A 14,492-nucleotide genomic window follows, 5' to 3' on the forward strand; every position below is an offset into this window, starting at 1 on the left:
TTAAAAGCTCCAGATCCTCAGTGGACTTGAAGATGCTCTGGTCTAGTATTGCCAACAATGAGTGTTAAAATTCAGGTAAGACCCCTCAAAGAAAACCCAAACCAAACCAAACAAAAAAAAAAACCCCAAACCCCAAACCCACCACACTTAGAATAAAATAAAATGAAATAAGAAGTTTGGAAGATTTCTGAGATCTTGCAGGTATCATTGAGGCCGTTCCTGGTATGAGCGCTGCCAACATATTTCTTACAGAGTGGAGGTTTTCATCTCAGCTCATGACTCTCAGGAAATAAAAGGATGTGATGAGATTCATAATAAAATTGTACAAGCTGGCAATGCCATCCATGAGAAAGTAACACCTTCTCTGAATCTTGGCAGGAGGTTGTGTTTCTTTCCACTGGGTCCTTCCCAGTTGACAAACATTTATTCTCCACGTTTGCACAGAGCCAGAGATCACACAGCTACTTTGCTTTGGGGTCTGTCCCAGCTTGCAGCATGCATTTATTTTTCTTATTCATTTTCATCTTACTAACATGGGACCTGTGTGACCTCTGGGCACATTTACAGGCTTGAGAATAACATTGTATTGCAAAAATAACAAACCAAAGTGAGTCTAGAAAAGCAATAAAAATAAAAAAAGTGCTTCGTAGGACATCATCTGAATCAAGCCTGTGCTCAGCTCCCCGTACAGGCTGGTGGATGCACAGCGGTGCTCTGCCTCTGGAGCTGCGGTGCCAGCTACAGCTCCCCTGGAAGAGCTGTAGTAAAAGAATTGTATTTTTAAGTAAATTCTCCATGAAAAACTAAGTTTTGGAGGGTGTTTTCTCACAGAATAAAATTCTCCTTGTATCTCTAGCTTGGACCCAAAATACACGGTAGCATGTCCCAAGGAGAGGAGCTGCTGTGGAGTCACAGCTCTGTGCCCATCACCTGGATTCCCTTGGGACTCCCTGCCTGAAAGGGGTTGACAGCAACCGTGTGCTCATCCATCGGTGCCCGGCAAAGCCACCTCCTATGGCACAAGATTGGGTCATGCCTGTGCTCCCCTTCCTTTGGGTTGGAGCTCATGTCACCTGCAGACGAAGTCAGCTTGCTGGCGTTCATTTGGCAGCACGCCTTTGTTGTCAGAGTTGGCAGGAATTTGGGCAGTTTCCTCTAAGGGTTTTTTCTTTTTTTATTTTTAGTCTGGTGAGTAGAGTTGTTTCTGTCCTGAGCATGTTACATGAGCCAAGTTTGAGTTGGGATTTGGGAAAGTGGGGCTTTATGGGTCCTTTCTGAAGTAGAAGTCCTTGGTTCTAGTTGTGCTTGTAGGCAACCATCGCTGTGTAAGTCAGCGCAGGTTAGACAGAAGTGCTTCGAGTCTCAGATGAAGGAAAAGCAAGTAATCACATCTTCCTGCCTCTCCCAGTTTCACAACTTGGCTACACAGGGTTTGCATTTCCCGGGTTTTCAAGTGAACACCATGTCATGGATGCAGAGCGCTACAAGCTGAGCGTGATCTTAGCTCACCTGGGCTTCGTACTCATTTCATGCAGGAGAGGGTGAGAATTAGACACAGCCACTGATTTGCTTAATAGGCTGCTTCTATTAGCCAAAGAATAACAAAAATTAAATAATTACAAAAGAGCAAAAGGATGATTAAGACAAATGTGGACTTGAAAATTATACCCACCATTCCACGTGTGCACATCATTCAATACAGGTTTGCTAATTTTGGGGGGGCACAGAGGGAGATGAATGGGTGCACCCAGGTCTGGAACTGCCTGGGAGGCTTGACACGCACCGGGAGTTAGACCAAAGCAAACAGGGAGGAAGCGTTTGTAACAAAAAGGAAATATTAAAATGTCTGTTTCTGCCGTAAATCTACCTGGAACGATGGGGCTGATTGTTTTGAAGTGCATTCTGTAGCGAAACAATAATGAGAAGAGGGAGAGCACATTACTTATCTGCTCTACTTGGCTGGTGTATAAGTGGCAAACGTCTAATTGAAAAAATATCCTGATGGGAGAATTTCTAATAAATTTGTTTGCACCCTCATAGCCTGGAGGAGAGGGAAAAAAATCCAATCAGCAGTGGGGAAGTTCCAAAGTTTCCATTGCATTTTGAGTCTTGATTTTCAGGCTCGCTGCTCAGACTGGCAATCAGAGGCACAGTAATTTTGAAGGCAGGATTCATTACAGTTATTATGAAGGCATCAAGGGCAGAAGGAAGTGTGGAGTGGAGGTAGGGGAATAGTAGAAAGCCATAAAAAAATACATTCTGATGAGCAGATGATAGAGATAATGATAGAGAAAGCAGAGTGCTTGTCCTGCCCTGGACCTCCAAAGTGAAAGATACTTTTTGTTTTCTGAATGTAGATTTCCAGGTGACTTGTTTTCTGGAGAAGAGCTGTTTCAAACAGGTCTTAGTCTAGATCTACAAAATAGTGTGCTGGAGGAGGACAAAAGCGAGGTGTTTGTTTGCAAGGAAGGGGGATGGATGGATGGATGTGCATCATCTGTGTATTTGAATCTGTCGGAGGGACAAAGTTTTTACTTAGGCAAGAGCTCTTCTTTTCCTGATGTGGAAGTAAATATTTCTGCAGTTCAGATTCCTGACTGGTTCCAGGGAAGGACGGAACTATCTCCCCACCAGAATATTTTATCTTTCTTCAAGACTGCTTGCTGGAAAGCTCTTGTGCAGCTCACCTGAAGCATCTCAGTGTGCAGTCTCAGGATGCGATAGCTTTTAAGCATCCCGCTGTGCCACGCGGCAGGTCTGTGCAGCTGAGCTGACGCGAAGCTCTGGCATCGCAGAGCGGGCCACTGCAAAGGGCCCTGCATCCACACAGTGCACAGCCTCGGGGTGTCTGCTCAGGCTCCAGGATCCACCTGGGGGGTTTTTGGTGGGGTGGTTCCAAAAAGAGCTTGGAAGTGGGACCTCAGGACCATAATTTTGCCCGTTCCAAAAAGATTGACTGCCCAAACCCATGCTGCTGCCTGTGCCAAGTCAGAGGTGGCTTGTCCCGCTGCCGCAGGGCTGAGCATCTCCACCAAACTGTGCCACCTCTTCGGCGAATTCAGCTTTCTCTGCTGGGGCTGGTCGGGTTGGCAGAGGGTATTTAGGCCATAGAGCTGATTGAGTCTCTGTGCCTGGAAGCGCGACAGCTCCGTCTGGAACCGTGTTAGCAGGAGCTGGCTACGCCAGCAATTGTTTTACAGGTGGAGGGAAATTCAGTTTAAAGTGGATAGCACCCAGCTGGCCTCTGGGTGAGCTGCTTGTCCCAGCAAGCCCATCGGGCTGCCAGTGATCACTGTATCCCACGGCTCCTGCCTTGCTGATGGGTTTAACGAAATCCTGCATTTGCACAGGGATCCCTTTCCGCCCTACTGCGGCTGCTAGCGGTATTAGTTAATGAGTGATACAATACTCGCTCGAATTTTGCTGCTTTTAATTGGTTTGTGGTGCTGTCCCAGAGGATAGTCTGGCAATTAGAGGGTGTCTGATGCTGAGCGGAGCTGTTACCCGCACGTGGCTTTACTAACTCTGCTGACTTTAATAGCTAATCCTGTAGCACTCTGAGAAATGGAAGTGTAATTAATAGTCTACATTCACCTGGTTTCATTTAGATTTCTCTTTTATTGTTCTTAATATGGCCCATTTCTGTTAAGGCATAACCAGTATCAGCCTCGTATCAGAGAGCAAGAGGACATGAAAGGGGTGAGCAATCTTCAATTCATCATCCAGCTTGTAAGGGCAAGAGGGTTGGCGCTTCCCCTAGTTAAGTATATGATGTCATTCACAGCTGGTACCTTCATCCTTGTCTCGGGAGTGGTTTATGGCATAGTCCATTTTATTGCCATAATTAATTTGTGAACTTAGCCTTGAGAACTGCCCCAGCCATACTTCGAGCCAGAGACAGTCCTGGAGGGCTTTTTCCCTTCATTTGGAATCGGGGCAAGTGAAAAGCTCCCATTGTAGCTAATTAATAAGAAGAGTTTTGCAGTTCTTCATGGGGGTTTTGTAGCCTAATAAGTGGATTAGCAGCTCAGAACTGGGTGAAGGGGGCAGGCGTGTTGCAGGAGCTGTGGGGGCACAGGCAAATGCCCTGTGCTCGGGCTGCTCTGCCTCTCACCCAGCCATGGAGGCAGAGTCCTGGCAGAGCAGGCAGGGGAAGAGGAGATGGGGGAGAAATGTGTCTTCTTGCAGCCAGAGTTTGCAAACAGCAGCAAACTGTGAGCATGGGGAATCAGGCTTTGCATAGAGACCCCCTCGTGTATGGCCCAGAGTGGCTTTCTGCATTGCTGCTGTAGGTTTCCTTTGGCAGTTAAGGAGTACGTAGGTGTCTGGAAGAGGATTGAATGGGACCTGCCTGTCTTGGAAATTTCCATCGATGGAAGTTGGCTTTTTAAAGCTGGTTGATGGTCTAGTAGGAATTCTAGCAAGAACTTCATTTGGGTGATCTTTGCTGCTGGGTACATCTGTGGTTTTGCACACATTTGGCTTATTTGTTTGAATTGGAGGATTCAGTCATTATTTGGTTGAAAAAGTAACATAAACATGCCGTGTTACCATGTCCCATTGCAATAACCATGATGCATGTGTGCTCATACATGCTCAAAAGTTTTAAAGGAGCAGCTCAGGATTTTCTTCTGGGAATTTTGGCTGTTTACGTGAAGAGCTGGGAAAGTATTTGGGATGCACATGGCCCTAGTGTGCAGATGGCACTTCACTAACTCTAACTTTCTTTTGTCTTTCTAGTTTGATGGGGAGAACATGTACATGGGAATGAATGACAACACCCAGGAGTTTCTATCAGCAAATCAGGTAAGCGTCGATTTGCTTGGGTGGACAGGGTGGTGAGATTTTTTTAGGGGACTTAGGCTATGCCCAAGGCACAGATTCTAGGAGCTCTCTGTGAATCTGCACTCCTGGGACATCAGGAGGGTCCACGGAGGAGGTCATTGCTGTCAGCTCTGCTGCTGCCAGGGAGCAGTGGTGGATGCACTTGGTACAGGGAGAGGGATGTGCTTGCATGCCAGTGCTGCTGCGTGTCGCTGGAGCCCAGCTTAGCCACGGCTCTCCAATGAAGCTGAAAAGCTTTACCTCAGCATCCTTCACTCAAAATGAAGATGCAGTTGGTGTTTCTGGATGCAGTGAGGTTTCCAAGCATTGTGTGTAGTTCAGGTGCCTCCTTCCCTCACATAGAGTATTTGCTGTAGCTAAATAGATTAACAGTTAGCTGGCTTGGGGAGAAAAAGGAATCAAAGGTTTCCTGTTTTGGAACTATAAACCCACACGTGGAGGACTAGAATAGAAGTGCTCACATCTCGCAGGTGCCTGAGCCTTCAGGGCTCTCTCTGGGCTTGGATACACATGGAACAGGCACATCCATTCAGCTCAGCCCTAAACGTATAAAGTTAAGGCCATGCTTAGGTCCTGCTGAGAGGTGAGGACTTCAGCACATACATACCTGTCCTCCTGACCAGGAGGTGAGAGATGGTCCCATCTGCGTCCCCCTGCAGTGGCCCAGCGTGACTAGAGCATGCTGGGGACTTGGTGCATCTTTGAGGTGCCTGATACTGCACCCTCAGAGCAAAGCAGGTCATCACATCCAGCTGCCTTGTGAGGGAAAGTGCTAGTTCATTGCTAATATTTCTCAGCATTCTGTTTTGAGGCTGTGTTAGGCCGTTTTGTTGTGGGGCCCTGCTGACCGCAGCCACGTGCAGGGTTATGTCACGTGAAGGTGATGTGTTGCAAAATTTGAAAAGCAGCCATGTGATGATTTCTATCCAGCCCAAGATGCTGCCAGCTTCCTCTTGCCCTGGACCTGGTGTGTGTGGCCTGGGACAAGGATACAGTGTGCTCCTGCTGCTGGGGTTTGGTACTTACCGCAGCATCACTATGAATCACAAGGCTATTGAGTCATCCATGGTCCATCTAACTCAGATACCAGCGACTATTAAAATATATGCATATTAAACTGAAAACAGGGAGAAAACTTGTTGTTCACCTTCTTGGAGTGTGACAGTGCATTGGCCCATTGCTTAGGAGAGTTGCTCCTGCTCTGGCTTTCAGAGATGTCATGCAAAGCCACCAGCACCAAGGTGTGGGAAGAGACCTGTTCTTGCGTGAGAAGGATTTCCAGAGGGTGGGGAAGGAACCACAAACTTCACACTAGTGATTCAGCAGAAACAAATATGTAGTCGATCAACAACAGCATGTGATCATCAGAGCCAGGAATTGCCAGAGGTTGAGTAAACACAGAAAGGAATGGGGTGACCCCAAGCTGCCCCAGCCAGGGGTCAGCGCCCTCCCCTCCCATGCTCCCCAGGGCTGTGCAGAGCCTACGAGCAAGTGGTGAATGCTAACGGGGACACTTGTCTTAAATACTCTGCCTTTAAAAACTCCCAAGGGACTACTATTTCACAGCCTTATTGGGAAGGGCTGGCAGTGCCAGCCTCACAGCCAGCTGCATTCCCTGGCCATGATGTGCCCATGGGATGGCACTGAACTGGGGATGAACCACGACCAGCGTGAACCATTTGTGTTTCCTCCTCTACATCAATAGAAATCACCTCGTAGCCCCTGTCACATCTTGCTTTCCCCATGGGTGGGCAGCTGGAGGGAAATCAGAAGTGATGCTGCACCACGATCGAGGAGGGCTGGCTTCCAAATAAAAATAGAGGCAGTCATGTGGTAGAGAGTTCATGTGCTGTTTGAACCTGGGAGAAGGATAAACCAAACCAGCTTAGATCCCTGTAACCTGGGAAATAGAAGTTTACTCTTCATTTGTTCTCTATTGACTTGGTGACATGTATTTCCTATTTTGAAATAGTAGTGAAGGATGAAAAGGGAGGAAGTATCTTTCTCTTGGCAGAGGGTGGGTGGGGGGCAGATACCCCCAGTTACAGGGATGGGTTTGTGCACAAGGACAGTGCTGCTGCTTTATCTCCTAGAGCAAAAGCTCTGTGGGGAGTGGGGACTGACATGGAAAATAGATGGGGAAGTTTGTCTTGTCTTGTGTTTCCAGTTCCCCTCCTTGTGCTGCTATGCTTGGGGCAGTCAGAGAGGAGCTGGCAGCAGGACCAAGGGGGGCAAGAGAAGAGGTGGCACCCGCAGCTCTGCCAGGGCAGGTGCCCCCATGGGATGCTGCAGTGACCCCCCATAACCTCACCTGGGGCGCAGGAGGGGAGCGGGGAGGGAGGGTGAGGATCCTGGTTCATGCCCTGCAAGGACGCCAGTAGTGGTTCCCACCCAGCATGAGCTTTGCCTGAGGAGGACGGGAAGCAGCCTTCGCCCCTCACCCTCATTAGTTCATCGTCTCCGCTTATTTACCTGCGCATCAGCACTTGTTTACCAGAGAGCGCTTTATGGCACCAGTCATGACTTTATTACTAATAACACAAGTCTTCTATTTAAATGGGGGTTCCAGATGTTTTTTTATTGTTTGCTAAACCTGTTGTAACCTGAACGAGTACATTAAACAGCAGGAGTGTGGTTTCACAATCTCACTTGAGAGGCTGCTAAATCACTGGCCCCAAGACGCCTGTGGAGCACACGTGGGATATTGCTCAGCCCTTGGGATCCTTGGGGACAAAGACAAATCATACATAACAATTACTGAAGGCATCACACTGTAATAAACGGGCCTGGTGTCTTAAACTGGTTGCGCTGGGCACCATTAGGCATCTGCAGCTCTTGGCAGCAGACACAGCTTCACATTGAGCCTGATGCAAGAGCTGGGACGTCCAGAATTAACGGTGGGAAATCTTAGCTTCACATTGCCCATTTTAGGGCACACTTGCTTATTTACCCTAGTTTTGCACTATACAGTGAGCTCCCCTGGTACCAGCACACCTGTGGTGGCCTGGGGTGAGCCTGTCACGATGAAACTCCCTGGACCTGCACGAGGGCTTGCAGCTGCTCCGTGCTTTGAGGGGAGTAGGAAGGGCTGGGAAAGTAAGAAATGCAACTGGGTGTGTGGCCTCATTTCAGCTGGAAAATTTTTAGGGGTCCACAGATGGAAGAAGTTCAGTAGTTTTTGTTATAGGAAATTCTGTATTGCCTTGCAGTTTGTCTCTCAAAATACCTAGAAGGAGTTAGGTGGAAAGTAGAATTCAGTTCATCACGTCTCCCCCTGCCCTGGTTTAAACCCAGGGGGATTTAAATGGCTCCTGCCTGTCAGTGCAATGCTTTACACTTTCTACCCAGAGATCCAGCAACTGCTTAAGCTCTTGAGTCATCCTTTGCCATCACACAGATAAGATTATTCTTGTTTTACAACTGGAGCTCCAGAGACAGTGCGGTTAGTGCAGCTCCTGTGCTGAGCCGTCCCTGGGCAGCATTGCGATCCTGCAGCACCCTGACATTAGCCTTATCTCAGCCCCTTGTACAGTTTTGGATCCTAAGGAGCTTCTGCAGTATTTTATGGCAAGAGTGTGGTAAACCCAGGAGCAGGGTCTGCTTCACTCTCCTTCATCACTCCTTACCTTGCAGAGCTGCTAACCTGGGGGGGAAGAAGAAAAAAAACCAACCAAACAAAGCACCGTCCAAAACAACCGAAAGCCAGCTGATGTGCTGCTTCCCCTCATCTTACTCGACAGGATTGCTTATGTGTTATCAGCTGCATTTCTTGTTGTCATCCCGAAAGGGGTTGGTTTCAGCTGAGAACGAAATGCAGAAATAGAGGAGCCTAAAACATAATGAGAGCACTGACAGATCCAGACTCATGCTGGCACAGCCTGCTTGGGGAAAATAATTCCTCTTGTTCCATCAAATAGAGGGACATTTGACCCCAGAAGTGAGTCAAATGCGAAATGTAATTCAACCCCCAACAGGGGCCAGAGTATAAATGCAACTTGACATCTGATCAAACCATCACGGACATTTGACCCCCGAGATGACTGAGGTATCTGTTGTGTCTCATGAAGTCAGCAGAGCATCATTCCTCACCCCTGTCAATTTTCTTTCTTTCTTTCCCCCTCTCCCCAAACAAAGACAAGGAATTAAGTAATGCAAAAATCTCAAGGAATGGACAGATTACCACCCATATGATGCAAAATCAGTAAGAAAAGATATTTATTAAGGTCTTTGTGATAGGAAGAATAACCCCAGGAAGGGCAAAGATTGGGAAATTCCTCATGTAGCTGGACAGGAATGAGTTTGGTTTTGTTTGGCATCGAGACTTCTGTACTTGCAGGAAGAGTCCACAGGTGCCTTATAAATATAAATTAACTATGCCTGGGAATACCCTGCAAGAAGGTATCATTATCTCACCTTATGGGTGAATAAACACAGGAAATACCTTTCCGGGGAGCTGGGGATGGTGTGATGCAAAGTGTGGGAACGGCCGGGTTCTGGCACGGGTTTGGGGACAATTGTCCCTCGTCTTATTGAGAGCAGGGATGTGACTCTGTGCCCAGTCCGTGGAGGGACATCATGGAAAGCCTTAGGGGAATGTTTGTCACATTTCTCCTCTTTCCGTGGCATGTCTCTGTCTGCTGGCAGGGCGATGGGCAGCTTTGAGGGAGGAAAGAGCCGATTACTTACTGCTGGGCATTTTTGATCCTGCGTTCTGCCTGTTCCCAGGAGCTTTCAGTGCGCGGCTTATTCCAGCTGAGCAGCATGCCTGTTTCTGTACCAACAAGTTAATTTGTGTGACTCCTCATGCAAATGCTGTTACACATCAGTATAGTTTATTCAGGCCAGGGAGATGCATCAACATAAGCAACTCCTTGCTTTTGTAACTGAGAGCAGAGATAGGACCCCACTGCTTTAACTGTGAGTGTTGAAAATATGATAGTTAAATTGACAGAGAGTATTTGCACACCATTTCCTCCTCTAGTGCTATTCTTATGTGATGCCTTTGCTGGCATACTCCTGCTGCCTATCTGTGTATCACAAACATCAGGTCTTGGCTGCCGGGAACCACATCTGTCCTGCGGACATGCGTGGGGGCTGCAGGTTTGCAGAGCAGCATTGAAAAAGCCTGATTTCACCCAGCCCTGGTGGGACACCTGATGTCGATGACCCTGCAGAGCAGCGAAGAGGGCTTTAGTTTAGGCTGTGTGCATTAGGGTGAGACTGGGTAACTCATGGGTGGAGCTGCTCACATTTATACTGCTGAGAAAGTGGATCCATGGACATAGACGTGTTTGTACGTGGCAGCATGTGCATTAAATAGAAGGTGGGTCTTTCTCTGGCTGTGTGCAAATCGGCAGGGACTCAACTGAGTGTGAGGGTTATACCAATGCACCAAGGGAAATGGAGTTAAGAGACATTATATGTCATGTGCACAAACTCATATACAGCATCTGTCTTCAAATGTGTTCTTATATAAACGTTAGTGTGGGGTTATACATGCCTGCCCCTTTCCACACACATGAAATCTATCTGCGACTGTATCCGTGTGCTTGGATGTGTATAAATCAACATTTATCTACTGTATCTATTGCCCTTTATCTGTTTATCTCCATACATCTTCAAGCTCGGGTCTGTATTAGCCATAATAGATACAGTAAGTCGCTGATCTGGTGGGTCAAATGGTCAGGGCTCTTTGATCAGCCGTCAGGATACATTACCGCCAGGGCCTCCGGTGGGGCTTGAATTACAACTTACATTTGACTCATTTCTGGGGTCAAAACGTCCCTCTTATTTGATCGAATGACAGAAATTGTATAATTTGTATATATCCCTGAGCCATATGTGCTCTGAGTGCCACTCTAATGTGTTTTATAAAGGCACAGCTGTCTTGGTGACTTATTTAAAATGGGATTTTGAAGTAGTGTTCTTGCCATTTAATGTCCCCATTCAGGGTTACACAAGGTTTATCAAATAATAAATAACATTTAGAACATTCATTTTAGCATAACAATGGGTTTGCTAGTTATAAGGAACTGGACGGTACAATAAAGCTGTGTTTGGTAAATAAGCAATAATGTAGAAAGCAAGCAACAGCATAATTAGAAATTAATGACGGTGCGGGAAGCTATGGATACCTTCCTCACATTCTGCTAACGCTCCAGACTAGACAGAGCTCATCTTGGCAGCCTCTGCTGTAAAATATGCCATCAAACCTTGTCATAATACTGGCAGACGTGTTGTCCTCCCACCTCCTGGGCCTCCCACCAGTCTCAGCTGAATTGCAGCACAATGTCAACAGTTGGTAAAATAAACCTGGGTCTGGGGCAGAACTGCGCTGCGTGAGTGCGGGGGATCCCCTTCCCCGCCCAGGCCCGCGGAGCCACAACACGACAACTGCAGTCCTGAGGTGGCCGTGGAGCACTGGGCAGCATGAGGCAGTTTGGTGCTGCTAATGAAGATATGAGCGACTCATCTTCCGCTCGTTCTTGCTCCTTCCTCCCTAGTAGGAAGCTGTAAAAGAGGACCAGTATAGACTTTGGTTTTCCCTCCATCAGTGGCTGTGGTAGAGATGCTCTGTTGCTGGCAGTGAAGTGACAATATGCAATTGCTCGGACGTAAGATGTTCTCATGTTGGTTTTTCCCTGACCTACCAGGACATTTGAATCTGGAGGAGTTTCCAGCAGTTTGTTTGTCCCTGAAGCTCATAAGATGCAGCAGTTTGCTCATGGTCACCACAGCCACTGTCTCAGACCTGGGTTTGCTCCAGAAGAAAGGCTGGAAGAAACCAGGAGACCATACATGTGGCTGAGCGATACCTTAGGGTGACTCTCTTGAGTCTTGTCATGGTAAAGTTTGCACAGCAGAGTGCTGGAGAAAAAAGTAGAGCCCACCATGAGGTTATTCTTTGTGCAATTTCCACTCGAGTTCCCTAATTAACTTTTGTGTTTCTAAGGAGTCTGATCAGCCTTTGCATGAAGAAACTTGTGTTTGTTTTAACTTTGAGGAGACATGTCTCAGGGTCTTCATAGTCTATTGATTTTGGCTATTGTCTGGCTTGATCTATTGATGACAGGAACAGATGATGGTCAGCGGATGGTCAGTGTTAGAGAAAATCCCTGATATAAGTAGAAGGGTTTAAAAAAGGGGGAATCTGTCCCCCAGGCTCTGGAGAGCTCTGATCCTCCTGAATTTCCAGGAGTCTTGTGCTCCTCGGGCTTCACTCTCTTGCCTCTCTACAGCATCCCGGTCTCTTCCAATCTCCAAACAGTCTGTATTTTTGAAGTCTAGAGTCAACCACAACAGGGGCAGAGTAAAGTAAAAAACTGATGACTCCCTAATCCCTTTACAATGATATATTGCAAATATTGCTAGAACATATATATATATATATATATTGAAGACCCCTAGTGAAGAGAAGTGAGAGCTTTATACAGACTCAAAGTTGAAAGAGAGGATTAAACAGAGTTTGGCACTGCCGTGGAAGTTGGGAGTGTGTGCTGCAGCAGGCATCCATGGTAAGATACATATTTTGCTCTTTCCCTGCTGTTCATTGAGTAATACTGTATAATTTCATATGTTGTCCTAGAGAACAAAAAATAGAGGGAAGACATTGATAGATATTAAATGCCTTTCTCAGCAGACAATTCGGGAAGAATCTCATGTACTATTTTAGAATGAACAATAGAGTGTTATATGTCATTTGTTACAGTCAGCAGCTAATGGAAACCCTTCCAGGCGGGGTTTTGGAGGTGAGCACAACTACAGCTGATGATCCAGGCTTGTGAATTTTGCATGAACTCCTATGTGACAATGAAATTTTTGAAAGGTGCCGTTAGGAAGCAATTCCTGTAACTTAGTCATAGCAAGAGAAGCTTCTGTTGCTGGTGGAGGGTTGGCTGTAGTGCTTAAATAATAATAAAAGAATCCCTTGATATTACAAGCAGAACAAACATCATCTTCAACCCTTGGTTTCAAAGGACTCCTAAGTTGTTAACAATAGGGTGTTTGAAAAACAGCCACCAAGCATCACAGAGTGAAAAACTAATGTAACTGAGCAGTTCCTAGACCGAAATGGATAGTCTCTGTTTCACTTGCATCTGGGGGAAAAAAAGAAATAGCATCTTACACAGTTGAAGATATCTGTCAGGTGATACAGAGCACCTTGTAGGAACAGAAAATGGAAGTTGTCGTGGTGGTTGAATTTCATGTGTAGACATTTCATCAAGGAACTGAGGTTCCTGAATAGATTTAGGTTTAGGGGCAAAGGCAGGAGGGAGAAGGAGATCCTTGGGTGCATCAGGGCAGTGGTCAGAAAGCAGAGGAACAGCACACACTGCCCGAGGGCCGGGCACAGCATCCGCCACTCCTCCAGGGTCTTCCAGGTGACCACAGCCAGCTGTGCCCTTCGGTCAGTCCGAGCAGTAATCTTCCCTTCTCTTTCCCAAGTCTTTCCCAGGTTTTCTGGGATCTGAATCAGCTCAGAGATTGTTTTTGATCCAATGATAAAGAGCATCTGTATGTAGCATCACTCCTGACTGTAGCCCTCAGTCTGCGAGGTGTGTGATCAAAATGCACGTGAGGACCTTCAAACAGAGCTCTGATTTCTTTTGTGGTGAAGAAGTCCATAAGCAGCAAAACATTTTAAAAGTAATAATAAGAACCCAATCAATGCAGGAGAGTGGTCCAGGGCTGGAGGCAGCACAGCTCTAGCCCATGGCCCAGCTGCCTGGGGGCTGGCGAGGTGGTGGGTACCCAGGGGCTGGCAGAGGGAAGGCGGCAGCAGGACAATGCGTATCCCACTGCGAAACAGCGTTTGCTGCTGCTGCATCTTGGTCCAAATAAAATATTAATAGCAAGACGAGTTCTGATAGAGGGTTCGACATGGGTGTTTCTTGGCACCAAAATGCTGTGATGCCTCTCAGTGGGGCTGAAGGAAATGTGGACCAAAATTCCAGAAATGCTTTCTGTGTGCTGGAGGGTGAGGGAGTAACTGGGACTGCTTTGGAGCACTGTGGAGCACAGCTGAAGTCCAGTCAGTCTAAGTAACACTGACAGGGATCTGCTAGTGTGCATGGTGACTCCTGCGGTATGAGGACACCTGGGCTGGCTGTCCAGCAATGCTGATGAGCTCATAGAGCCAACGGCTCTTAAAACAGCAACAACATATAGAGGAAGGTGGTGCCCAGTATCCTTTAGCAAACGAAGTGTCACTTAGTCAAAGATTTCCCACTGTGCTCAACACTGCTGTGAAAGGCCTGCACCTGGTGTACGCAGAGCTTCTCCTTTGATGGTCAGCATGGCCCAGGGCAAGGTGGAGACCTACACGTGGGGGAACCTGGGGCAGCTCTGGAGGGAGCAGGTCACCTTTGAAGCATAGGTATCACATTAATATGGTGTTTATGTGTGCTTTAAATCCCCTGAAGGTGCCCCTCTGGTCAGCTACCACTGCTCCTGGGAGGGTGCTGGGTTGTCCTTGAGTGGTGGCTGTCACTTCAGACAAAGGCAGTCTCAGAGCTTTTATGCACAAGCTGTTTCTGCCTTCAGATCCTCCAGCTCCTCACACTGTGCTAATTCCTCACCGCTTGTCTCCCGAATTACCCGCTGTGACACAGTGTGATTTGGAGCCAGGTCTTTACATGCTAACAATT

At 47.2% G+C, this 14,492-nt stretch overlaps 1 protein-coding gene across 3 annotated transcripts in view; it reads left to right on the forward strand.

The window, feature by feature from the left end:
• TOX2 (TOX high mobility group box family member 2) overlaps positions 1–14,492 on the forward strand; it is a 154,449-nt gene that overhangs the window by 57,085 nt on the left and 82,872 nt on the right. For all 3 annotated transcript variants that reach the window (XM_074888273.1, XM_074888275.1, XM_074888274.1), the window contains exon 2: positions 4,741–4,806. In XM_074888273.1, coding sequence (XP_074744374.1) covers positions 4,741–4,806 — 66 coding nt within the window. The remainder of the gene's footprint in view (positions 1–4,740; positions 4,807–14,492) is intronic.

The sequence above is a fragment of the Strix uralensis genome, chromosome 18, assembly GCF_047716275.1.
Source record: "Strix uralensis isolate ZFMK-TIS-50842 chromosome 18, bStrUra1, whole genome shotgun sequence".
Classification (NCBI taxonomy): Eukaryota; Metazoa; Chordata; class Aves; order Strigiformes; family Strigidae; genus Strix; species Strix uralensis.